The sequence below is a fragment of the Venturia canescens genome, chromosome 10 (assembly GCF_019457755.1).
Source record: "Venturia canescens isolate UGA chromosome 10, ASM1945775v1, whole genome shotgun sequence".
NCBI lineage: Eukaryota > Metazoa > Arthropoda > Insecta > Hymenoptera > Ichneumonidae > Venturia > Venturia canescens.
In genome coordinates this window covers 18,141,669-18,154,574 of record NC_057430.1, presented here as the reverse complement: position 1 = coordinate 18,154,574, position 12,906 = coordinate 18,141,669, and the positions used below count along the sequence as shown (strand labels likewise).

General features: G+C 40.8%; 2 protein-coding genes across 2 annotated transcripts in view; one reads left to right on the top strand and one right to left on the bottom strand.

Moving 5' to 3' along the window:
* LOC122417597 (follistatin-related protein 5-like) overlaps positions 1-682 on the bottom strand; it is a 191,888-nt gene extending 191,206 nt beyond the window's left edge. Inside the window, exons 1-2 of the mRNA XM_043431237.1 lie at positions 572-682; positions 86-339 (exon numbers count right to left, since the gene is read on the bottom strand). The gene's annotated coding sequence lies outside the window, so the exon portion shown is untranslated. The remainder of the gene's footprint in view (positions 1-85; positions 340-571) is intronic.
* A 425-nt stretch (positions 683-1,107) lies between these two features.
* Positions 1,108-12,549, top strand: LOC122417169 (myosin-2 heavy chain-like). Its single transcript, XM_043430474.1, has 7 exons — positions 1,108-1,389; positions 1,463-2,840; positions 4,212-4,320; positions 7,571-7,903; positions 8,392-8,624; positions 8,716-8,961; positions 9,090-12,549. The coding sequence occupies exons 2-7, from the start codon at positions 2,455-2,457 to the stop codon at positions 9,304-9,306; spliced, it is 1,524 nt and encodes a 507-aa protein (XP_043286409.1). The 5' UTR covers positions 1,108-1,389; positions 1,463-2,454; the 3' UTR covers positions 9,307-12,549.
* Positions 12,550-12,906: the final 357 nt, after the last annotated feature.

The window sequence follows — 12,906 nt, the reverse complement described above, 5'->3', positions numbered from 1 at the left end:
CACGAAATCGACGTATGATTTTGGAAAACTATGATTTTCAGTCATTTTCATAACAATAACATGTGACATGTGACAAAAAACTCACAGGTTCGGCGAAGAAGACAGAAAGCTTCCTTCGGTTGGTAAAGTCAAATCGTTGGTCAAGTTTCCAACATGGCGGCGCTTCATCGCGGTCAAGGTTCGCTCATCGAAGTGGCGCTGACGCTGAGAAAAAGTTCCGAACACGACGATTACTCTCAAACTAGGCTCCATTTCGTCACTTTCAATTCCTTCCAACCCTAATCGTTTGATGGTGTATAGTTTGTTGGATTAACCGAAACGGTTGTCCGATGATATTAACTGTAAAAGTTTTTATCGAAAAACTCATTAAAGTTAGAATTTTGTCCAAAATCCGTTTTCGTTTCGTAGTATGCTCATGCAAAATAGTTCATTTTCGAAAAATTCCATGTGATTTTTAGCATCAAATTGACGGAAAGCGTAATCAGAAAAAAACGATGTGAAGAAATTCGCATATGCTACAAAACAATTTAAAACAGTTAAAAATATCTTATTTTTGATTTTTTGTACTTACCGATGATCAAATAGAGTTCCGCTACTCCAGTTCCGTACACGGTTTGATAAATTTTGCTGAATATAGTGACCAACAACACACACCGAGTTACTACTTAGCCAACCGACGCTCAGGCGCAGACTGAGTCTCGCTTCCCGCGCTTTCTGCTCCCGCCCCCGCGCTTCCTCCCCTCCACCGCCGCACAGGTTCGATCACTTGCGCGCGCATAGTTCCTCGACGCTCAAGGTCTCGAGTCGATTTTTGTTATTCTAGTTAAAAACTAATTCTTCCGACAAACGTTAATTTTGATCCGTGAAGAACCCGACCAACAATTTTCACGAAAAAAGTCAGAAATCCAAACTCAATCGACCAATTTCCCGAAGGTGGTAACAAGACGAGAAACTTAGAACTCTCAGGTGGCGTCATCGTTCAATATTCTCAAAACACTAAATGTAGTATCCAACCCGATTTTACCCAGAGAGTAGAAAATCAGGGACTTGGGGGAAAAATAGTGATGCGGATATTCACGAGAGAGCGAGCAGATCGATCATAGTTTACAAGCCAACTGCGAGGATTGCGGGAATCAGTAATGAACGTTCGCGCATCCAAGCCGGATCGTTTAATGGAAATTCACTGCAGTGCGGTTCGTGTGCCGGGTTGATGCAAACTACTATTAAATTAAGTTCTAATTGTAGCAGAGAAGTGAAACAAACGAAATAAAACGAAAAATAGTATTCGTAAAATAGTGATTCAAATGTCTGCCAAGGATTAGAGAGTTTTGATAGGATTTCATTCGGTGCAAAAGGACATTACGCGATCCTCGTCAGGGAGACGTATACGTAAATATACCTGCGCTTGCTCCAAAGTTGACCCGCTACATATATATATATATGTATATAAATACGTATGTAGTACTCTGCAGGATCTCCCAAATCAATATATATGTATACAGACAAACATATATATAAACACAAAGTGCATTCCGAGGAATTCTTCGAGCTGGGTCGTTACAGCCAGGTGGCAGAGGGGAATTTGAGAGGAACGAATTGAGCGAGAATCCGAGTTTGCCCGAGATGGAGAGAGCGTCGTGTTTTTTTTACTTCAACGGTAGCTTCTTTCGTATTTTTGCGAGTGTTACACGTATGGCATGATAATAAAAATGACTACAGAAATATATTTCGATGACTTTGTAAGATAAACCGCCTGTACGTAAAAATCGGAAAGTATTGTGAGAATTCGTGCTATAATTGACAATCGAACAAACGAGTGCGTGTGCTAATCACCTTGATGCCTTCGCGTTGTTTTTTATCGACCCTCGTGAAAGGGCGTGAATAAAAAGTGTCTATATTGATCGTATGTTACGATGAGTAAAAGAGCGTTTTAAATATGACTTTATGACGTTGCTGTATTTTTGTTTTTGTTTCTTTTTTATGTCGTCTCAATTGTTTGATCGGTCGGACGAGCAGGCGAAACGGAAGTAAAGAAATCGAAGGGGTGTTTGTCACTTGTCGCGCGAGAGGGGAGCGAATTCGTGGGTGTTTGTGTATATGAGCGTAGGAATTGTTGATTCAGGATGTTCCCAAGCGTAATGACAAATTATCGTGATATTGAGCCATTTTTCTCAATCGGCGCAGCGTTCCCGTACGGATCGCCCACGACGTAACTGTTTCGTGTTTTCATTCGCGACTAGGGGGCAAAAAGAGGAAGAGGAAGTTTCTCGGCGGGACTGAGAAATACCAATAATAAAATAAATAAAGATAAAACGTCGAAGCGCACTTTGAATTGCGGCAAAAACGAAAGCGGAAGTCCGGCCATTTTGTTTCCTCGTTTTATAACGTCAATCATCTCTTTTAGCGGATAATAACTGGAATTAGCGATAATATTGAGACAAACTATCGAACGAAATGACGGATTTGTTAATCGGAATAACGGGCAACGGGTTCCCGTGCCCCGGACCGAGCGGCATTACCGTTAAAAACGGTGACGTCGTTTATCGACAAAAGAAAAACAACAACAATGGGAACAATTGCAACGTAGCGGTTTATCGCAATTCGGAGATGCGACATTCTCGAAGCGAGGACGTCCTCGGACCGGGGACTAGATCTCCGAGCCCTTTATTGACTACTGCCTCCGAGGACGATCTCATTGCTGCTAGCGCCTTAAGGGACTGCGACAGTTCGCCACCCTGCTCCTCTCTGACCTTGCCACCAAGGACACCCCTTCCTCTTGCTGATAGAATCGATCCTGAGGATTCCATTCGCGATATCGTCACGGAAAACGATCTTTACAGGTAAATTAAAACTTAAAAAATTTTCTTTCTATATTCGAATATGACAGGATATTCGAGTAACCAGTTTTCACAAAATGGCGGCTTTCCAATACAACATGGCTGCTTCCGATTGAGCGGAAAATAATTTCATTCCAATTTCCTCCTCTTTATTGGCAAATATATTTGAGCAGCTGTTAAAAAATTTATTATTTTCCGTTTATATTCGTTCATAATGAAAAATCAATATTTCAAATAGAATATTTGCATGGAAAAACGTATTTATCTTCCGAAGAAGAATAGACGTAGAAATTTAGTAAAAATATTGAGAATAAGGGATTTTTATAGCACGGGCCTAAGATTTGGGCTCGTAAAATCCGGAAACTATAATCCTCCACAGCAGGGGGGGGGGATGCATCTTCGTCCCTGGCGTCGTTTCCCGAAGTATTTTCCGGCTACCTGAAGCATATGAGAATCAACATCCAAAATTCGCTTGGCTCTTGTAATGCCATTTCAAATCGTTCGAAAACACTCGAAATATTTAAAAATGAATTATTTTCCCATTTTGACTGCCGCAAATGAGAAAAACTATTCTCTCCGGCACGTTTTAAATTTGGCAATGTGATGTAAGTCGAGATTACACGATATTTCGTTTGCTCTCATGCCCAATTGGGATTTATTACGAGAATGTTTTCTAAAACGGTAGAGAGTGAGAGAGAAACGAGCAAATAAGACACTCGACGACAAGTCTCTCTCGGTAAATGATAAGATAAAGACGTTTTTATCGCTGGTAAATATCGACGTACATGCACGATACATGACATATCAATTACGAGAGAAGCGATATTTTGTCTTTTCTCATAATTCATTATTCCGATAACAAAAATCGAATTTATTTTCACTCCCGTTTCATTGCTGGTACTATTCGCGTCTGCGACGAAAAGATGGTACGTGCGCGGCGATATACGCGTGAATAAATAAACCTCGTACGTGTACAAAACGCCACTGGCCATTGAGTTACGTCAGGCACGAGGAAAAATAGAATTGACACGATCCTGTTGAGATCATCTTACACCTTGAATATCCCGATTAAATTCGCTACCATTGTCCACTCGAATGAATCTGACAAAATGCGGATTTAACCGGAATCCGAAACGGGCTCGCTCGCTAAAGTGTTTCCAAAAATGTTGTCGCAGAAAAATAGTCTTTCGGAGACTCGACGACTTTCAAGTTCATTGGACTGCGCTCACAGTAGAATTAAAAAAAGAATCGAAAACCATAAAATACTATCGAACAAAAGATTGCGAGACGAGAATCAAAGGAAACGAGGGAGAAAAAAGTCTTTGATCGCGAGAGCCAGGCAGATATCTCAAATCTCGAATCTTTTGTTTTTAGGTTCGTACTGTTCAAGCGACATTACGACAAGTACGTGGCCCTGGCAGCGAGATACGAGGAGGCCAGAGGACTGGCCTATTACTTGGAGGAACGTTATCACGAAGTCAAGGTAAGAAGACAAACGACAGGTGTGTCGTTTCCTTATTTAATTGTTATTCAAAAGTCTTATCTCCCAGGAGATGCATTAGAGTTTCAGGATACTCGAGTGCTCTGCTGGAATTTCCTCTCGTATTTCACATTCGAACGATTCGATAAACGTATCGACCGCGTGTACGCAGGTGATAGCCGCACGAGAATATATTTCGAAAATGCTCAAATCTAATTGAAATTAAAAAAAAAAAAAAAAAAAAAAAGAAAACAAAAATGGAGGAAGAATAATGGAAGCCAGGCCGTGGATAGAGAAGCGAAGCAGGCTTTCCCGGAGCTTGTTCACCAGACCGTGAGAGCTGGTGACCTCAGCTCCGAGCTCTCCGCGCTCTTTCGAGGCCGTGGTTAACACTCCATTCTCGTGAATATAGATATATATTTATGAAGGTGCGTAAATCCTCTGCGAGCAGGCTGCTTCGAAGATGGGGGGGGGGGGGAGGGGGGGAGAAAAGAGACGGAAAACTCGACGGTCTCGAAGAAAGAGAAAAATAAGGTGGAACGCGAATAATTAGACTCGTAGGCGAAGAGAAGAATGGCCGGGAGATGCACCGTGGAAAACTGTTACAGTTCGTGCGCGCTCTCGGAAACTCCAATCGGAATGAGAGAGAGAAAAAGAGACAGGAAACGACTACAGTTATAACTGAAGATTGTACAATTTTTTACCATCGAGATCCATATTTCGATATGTTTATTCTACATTTCGAGCGCTTAGCTTCAATTTAAAGTAACAGTTTCACGGCGCGGGCCAGCAGCGACGAGATTGAATTGTCAGAAAGAAAGTTTAGCCCCGCCTCTCAAGCCGTTCGATGAAAATTCCCCGCAACGTCGCTTCGTATTTCGAACGGTCGAAACGCGTGAGAAAAGCCTCAATTAATCTCACTTTTCTTCCCCCTACGCTTCGGATTTTCTCTCGAGATACGAATGTAACCGCGAGTGATTCGTCATTAGCGGCCGCCCCCAATTATCACGAGTTCGCTCGCCGAGTATTTGCCTAAGCTCATTAATCGGATTACAATGAATAAATCGCGCGCGTGCGATTTGACGCTGCCGCCGAGGAAGCTAGGAAATACGGATTAAAATGGAGGAAATATTCGAGTTATATAAGATTGTTTCAACACGCAACTTTTCTTACTGCGCGCGTGCACAACGGCAGAGACACGAATATATATTCACGGCTGAGAGAGCGTGCGAGTTCGAAGCTCATTTATTCATAGTTGTAGAGACAATTGAACAATTGTATTTATTTTTCACGCGCATTGGATCTTCCGCATGATGGATTTTTCGGGAATAAAATGTATTTTGGAGGAATAATGGCTCGTTGGAATTGAGAGTACGCGAGCAGGATGAGGAAAGCGCTCTGAAGTCGCACCGCCGTAGGTCAACAACACGGTACTTTTCGATCCTGAGAATCGTGATACTCGCGCTCTTTCTCTCTTTCTCTCTCCGTGCAACTCTTTCACACAGGCCAGGCCGCGGACGCGATCGCGCCCGTAAACCGAGAAATCGTTGAGAAATTATCTCAACTACGCTATTCATCCGATTTTTCTTTATTTCTACTCTGCTCTGCCCCCCCGTGAGAAACACGTATACATTTCGTCTCGGATTGTGTTCACCTTTGCAAACTTTGAGCCAACTTGTCTCGAAGATCGCGAGCGCGTGGGCGTGAGAGGGAAAGTTTCCCACCTCGTCAGTCTCGTTATTCAAACTCGACAATTTTGCGATAAGAAATATAAAAAGGTTGCGTTCCCTCGTGAAAGCATATCTTTTCATTTTTCACCTACGCCGTCCTCATCTCGGCGGTTTGAAAACGCACGAAAAATGACTCTGATGAGCGAAAACTCGTTTCGCGATCGTTCTTTGAGATTGTCCATTTTTTCAATTCGTCTCGTCCAATTTCCCCGAGAAAACAGTCATCGGGGACCGGAAAATTCTCTCTCGAAAGCCCTTTCCAAACGGAAACGAGGAGAGAGTTCGCGGATTATATTTCCTTACGGTTTACGGCGCTGCGTATACGAGCCGGAAATGGGATAAAATTTAATATCGATGGCATATATGCGCCTCCGATATGATTTTATGTTTACGATATTGTTGTGGTATTGTTGTTATTATGATTAAATAAACCGCGAAACCTTCTCAGATTAGAAAGTACCATCGATGCGGATCGTGAGTCCTGTGTTTCGAACGTTTCGAAGCCAGAGAGACCGAATACAGACGCACACACACACACACACACAGGTGGCCAAAGCCAACGTGCGAGCCCTCTCTTATTATAATAATTAGCCAGCATTTCACCATAATCCTCCGTATCATGTTATAACGATCGTTGATGAGTGACCGAACGGTTCACCAGAGTTGTGCATGCCGGTGAAAAACCCTAATTTTCGATAAAAGCCGACGACCAATCGTTCGGACTTTCATGCCTCCGAGATGATAAAAGCGCGCATGTGGTAGAGAAGCTTCTAAGAGCACGTTTTCTCTCGTGTATGTGAGTTTTTTTTTTATCAACGATGCACACACGAGACTCGCTCGAGCATGACGATCGATGAATCAGCGTAATTAAACGCCTGTATCCTCTCGGAGATTCGTCAGCCATTTTTACGTATACACATTTGTTTATATTCTATTTTGCCCGAATGAATATTCATCGAAATGCACGAAAAATAGAGCCGCCGAGCGTTTCCGCAATACTGCCGTCCGATATTTCGTATTGGAATAATTATACGCTTTCGCGTATATCAGAGATTCAAACTCAAATGGAAAATAAGAGCGACAAAAAATCGTTTACGGGGAAGAGTATTGGCTCGCTGAATGGGCTCGCTTATGCTCCGAGAGCGCGGGACGCGCCTACGTGCGGTTCTTGAATCGAGCTCTCTGTAAGTAAAGTCGTTCATTAGATTCGCCTCAATAACGCGCCGATCCTCGATATATAAATAATCTTATTCGTCTAGCTCTGAAATTACCTTTCAAGGCGTGGCTCGATACGCCATTATTTATTTATTTATTCAAAACGCTATTTTGACCATTTTTACAAACGCAGTCAAGCTCTTTTGCTCGCGCATGTGCTCTCGATTATTCGACCGTGAATGAAAATTGTCACAAAACTTATTAGTCTCGACGTCTGCTTTCGTTTTTATGGATAACGAGATTTTCTAAATAAATCAATATTCCTTTGGATCGATTTTTTTTTTACGAATTGACGAATCTCCTTGCAGGCCGAACGAGATAAACTCGAAGAGACGAGGCTCGCACTGGAGAAACGACTGGAAAACAGCGAGACCGAACTCCGGGAAAAAGAAGAAGAATTGTTCGTGCAGTTGGAACGGAGTTTGCGACTGGAGGACGAGGCCGAGAGAACGAGGGCGGATCGTGACGCTTGTGTCGCCGCTCGGGATCGTCTTGAACGGGAGCAGACCTCGGCGTTGCGTCAGTTACAGTTGCAGGCGACCCAGAACGAGATGACGAGACGAACCCTCGAACGCGCCAGACAGGATGTCGTACGACAAGCCACTCTCATACGTGCCGAACGCGATGCTCTCGAAAGAGAGGTAAAACACGCGCTTTGAACAATGCCTATTTTCAAAATCATCAACGCCGTACTGATTCGAGCTTGAAACTTGAATTATTTCATGAAAGTTACCGTTCCACTGGCATTTCAATTTTTTCTCCCATTTATCCTGGTCTTTGGGGTCTCCCTCCTTTCATGGGTTTTAAATCAATCGTTGCCATACTACTGTTGCTTTTTCATTTGTGAAAGAACACACGTATGTTTAGCAGGTCAACGAACGGGACATCGAAGTAGAATTATCGAGCAGAATATTTCCAGGCTGCTCTCGATTCGAAATTCGATACCCCGACTCGTGGCTTTTTTCGATTGGTCATCGTTTTGTTTTTTTCATCTTCTCGATTTTCATTTCCTCCTCCCGGTTTGACGGATACATTATGGGGAAAAAAAAATTTGAAAATGAGCAGAAGAAAAATAGCAAATAAACTTATGGGAATGGATTTTATAATAAAGTGGTTAATATTCTTGCAGAACGTTGTGCTGAAAGAAAAACTTCGGATCGGTGAAGGGGAACTCGGAGAAGAACGTCGTCGGCGCGAGGAAGGCGAAGCTGCTCTGACCCACGAAACAGTCACTTTGAGGCACGCTGCTCGTCATTTACGAGCTGCCGCGGTACACGCAACCTCCTGTCGTCGACGAAGAAGATGTTCCGTTTGTTTATACGCCAAACGAACGTTCGCCGAGGTCGACGACTTCCGAGACGAGTATGCTTGTCATAGAAAAATTTTCCTCCTTTTCTCTGCAAGATTATCAATTTTCTTAAACTTCTTTTATCTCTTTGTTGTTTATCTTTAGTGGAAAATTATTCAAATGCCTTCAAGCACCGCTGCAAGATTTACGCACTTGGTTACGCCCGAGCACACCAACGTCATATCCGGCATTGAGAACGAGCTCGCCACTCGATCGCGGCATAAGTTACATCGACGATTCGAGCAGCAGTTCTGAGGACGAAGAATTCCCGAGCACACCCGTCGCCGAGGCCTCTCTTTCCTCAGCCAATTCGGCGCCTCCCGCTGCGCGAGCATTTTCCTCGGATTCTGGGTAAAAACATAAATTACACGCGTAAACAATCGAAATCAATTATTGTGAAATAAGCCTTTCGATAATCGATAATCGTCGGGATTATTTTGCAAAAGTACTCATATGACCGAGGTCAAACGATTTTTCAGCTTCTCGTCGGAGGTCGGTGACCGAAGATCACGTTCTTACGAAGCCGGTGGTAGCAGTCGAAAAATAAGCGAGTCCTCGAGCAGCGAAAACGACGCTCATCGTAACACGAGTGGTGGACCATTTACGCGTTCGCGATGGACTTCTTCGTTTCGCAAGCTTTTAAGCCGAAAATCCAAAGCAAAGAATCTCACTGCCGTCGAGAGATCATCTTCGTGAATTGGAATCGTTTTTCCACATGCAACGTCAATAAGTTATCCGGCAATTGCGAATGAGGTTTTATACAAAAAATATTCTACCCTCGTCGCCGTTGTTGGACGAAAAGTTTTTTTTCAACGATCTTTCGTGCTGTGATTCCAAAAGTTGACGTTATGGATCTTGTGTCAAGAATTATTTGGCACGGATTCAGGGTCCAAAAACTCGATTTTGGGGTTACCAACCGAAAGGAGGTTCGGAGAAAAATACTCACAAAATAAGACACGACGATGGAACGTTACTCAAGTCCGAACTTTTATCGTTTACTATATATTTTTATTTATTATTCTATCAGAGTAATGTCGGAAGTTGAGAACGTTAAAAATTGTGCGAACGATACAAACCAACAATGTTGATTGCTACACTCGCAATCCGGTGGCTCTCCAATCCCGTGGTATGCGATAAATATTGCTTATGAAGAATAAGAAAACAAAAAATTTGGCTCAAATACGAGAATCGCCCAATTTTACTTACCATTTCGAATTGCCGTTTTATACAACAGGGTACTCTCCTGATACGATGCTCTTCTCACTGTTAATTATTTAATTACATTATTAATTTTATTATAATAATATCTATTATTTTTATGTCGGGGTTCTTCGTAGGTGTCGTATAAATTGTGCTTGAAAAAAGAAAATCTAACAGTTCCTCAGCTCTGCAGTAGAATTGAGTCGTAATTTTACTGATAAGAATATTCGTTTCTTTTCCTCTATTCGTAACGCTTGTCGAACGCGCGAATAATTTACAGCACTTCAACCCTTCAGACCTCTTCGATTTTAATGAAAAAGCTTCGAAATTCTCCATTTTCTTATAAGATCCGAATTCTTCCTATAAAAACGTGATCCAAATTTACTGCCAACATTTAAGAATAACAAAATCATCGTTTTAATAAAAAAAAAAATTGTACATACGAAAATCGTATATCGAAATCCGGAACGATTTATAGTGTTTTCAAATAGTAACGAGATAAATGTTAAAAATGTCCGAATTATCTTGCACACACACCCACACACACACACACACACAATTTTCATTTTTTCCCAAAATACAAGACTGTTTTTTTGTCTAGACACGTAGTGATTATTGCAGTGTACTTAAATATAGTATTATCGTATTGTTAAATGTAGCACACGTGGAAAAAAAACACTATTTCGAAATTTGTCAACGGATTTAAGAGCACTTTTCGGGAGGTGCTCCATCTTATTTGCATTTAAGTTGAAAATTAAGCATTTTTTCGTTATTGCGCCACTAAAAACCACGAAAATCTGGTTCTTGATGATTTTTCATATTTATTTTAAGATGGTGCCTTAGTGTCGTTACACGAAAAAGGAAAAAAAATGAACAACTCTGTAATTAAATACATGCTTCGTCCGACATTCCAAATGACTTTATCCTTCGATCGTTTGTTCGGTATACCTTTTGAACGAAAATTGACGTAAAAACAAATGATTACAGAGAATCCTAATAACGAAAAATTAATATATATAATATGACTAAATGAATTGAAAAATATATGAATATAAATTATATATATATATACACTAGGGTGTGTCGAAAAAAATCGATATTTTTTTTCGCACTCCACAAGCATTTTTCTTATTATGCCAAACGATGAAGCTAGCCGAAAGGACAGCCCAAAATAAAATTACTTCAATTTTCCATAAGAATAACACGTGAAAAAAAAAACTTCGGTGAACATTGTTCCATATCATCTGTAAAAAAAATTGCACAGATATTCTACTGACGTATTTTTGTAGAGAATTGAATTCCCTACAAAATCAACCGTTCAACGGTTACAGCAGATTGAAGTTTCTAACGTCACCTAGCCAGATTTCGCATGTATCATTTCCTATTTTCGAGGTCGCTCCTTTTAATGGTGCTGTTTAAATTGGGCTCAAGCCTGTTATTTCGGGTTGTCCTTTCGGCTAGCTTCATCGTTTGGCATAATAAGAAGAAAAATGCTTGTGGAGCCCGAAAAAAAAATATCGATTTTTTTCGAAACACCCTAATATACACAATTGTGCTCGTATGTTCCAACATAAATTGGAATAATTAACGACTTTTCATTTCCGAGAACACGGAATTGTAAAATTTGAAAAAAGAAAATGCGTTTCGTTTATAAAGAACCGAAATTTTGAAGCGAGTGATTTGATCTACGATTCGGTTGAATCACATTTCGAATATCCATGACGAAGAAACTTTGCAATAGGCGAGGATTAGATAAGAATAAGCAGATTAAAACTTCAGACATTTCCTGAATTGAATAAACGAAATTTATTTCGCACCTCGATCACCTCGATTAAGGTCGTCAAAATAAAGTATAGAAAAGACTCCAATAAATCGAAAAGCCACACTAACTGAAAACCAATTAATTCAAATGAAAAATAGTCGAATAGAACAATTTTAGAGAAGCGTCAATTAATTAAATTAGAAGTAATAAAACAAACAGATGACGATAAAAACCAATAGAAAATTCAAAAATTTCGATAATATCCTAGATTCGAATTAATAATTAGGCGAAAGAATTTGGTGCCACGACACTCAATCGTTGAATACAGTAATATGAGAACAAAAAGCAAAATAAATTAGAAGATTTAAAATGGAGTAACAATCGTGCCAACTTTGTCGAATTGAATAATGTTCTCTTCTCTCTCAATATTATATATTCGTCAACAATATATATATATATATATATCAGTCTCCGAATACAATTCGAGACCTAACTGCGGAGTTCGTTTTTCTAAATTATTACATTGAAATTTTTCAAATGATTGGGAATTGATAATAAAAAGATGAGAGAATATGATCGACTGTTTGAAAATGGATAAAGAAATTATTCACCGAGAAGCTCGTTCGTAAAGTCTCTGTCGATCCTCTCACGAAGATCATCCAGAAGACAACGCGAACTTGAGCGTTCTGGACGATCGCGAAGTTGTCGTTTTCGATTTTTTTATTGACGCCGCTCTGCCCCGCGGCTCAATGACTGTTGTAATTGTTACTGTTATGAAGAAAAGACAAAAGAGAAGAAAACGTCGAATATTTGTGAGCGTAAAGTAAGAGACGTTGTTGTGTATATTGTATGTGCAAAAAATGTATACCGAAAATAGTGGAAAAGTAACGATGATGGAGAAGAAGAAAGGCTTGTAACTATGGCATTCCGTATGAGCGTGTATTGTTGTAATAATAATAAAAAAACGATCTACAATTGTTCCGCTGTTCACAGAAAAACCTATCGCGATAACTGTAAACTATATTTATTCCTTTATTCATGAATCTCGTAATTAAATGAAAATAGAAGTACACCCGAAAGAAAGTGTGCGGCATCCTATAACGTTCGGGAGTGCAATGGGTCTTTGAAACCAACCGTCGACACAACTTTTTTGCCTAGATATTCAAATTCTATCTCGTTTCCCGCGCGAATTAGTACCCGCTAGAATCGACTAGATGGCAGAGATGCAACGACGCGAAGTTGGCGCTGTATCACACCACGACCATTATTCTCCCCTCTCGATCACTTCTGCTTGACTGCGCTGCTGCCCGGCGACCCGCACGCGGATATCTGCT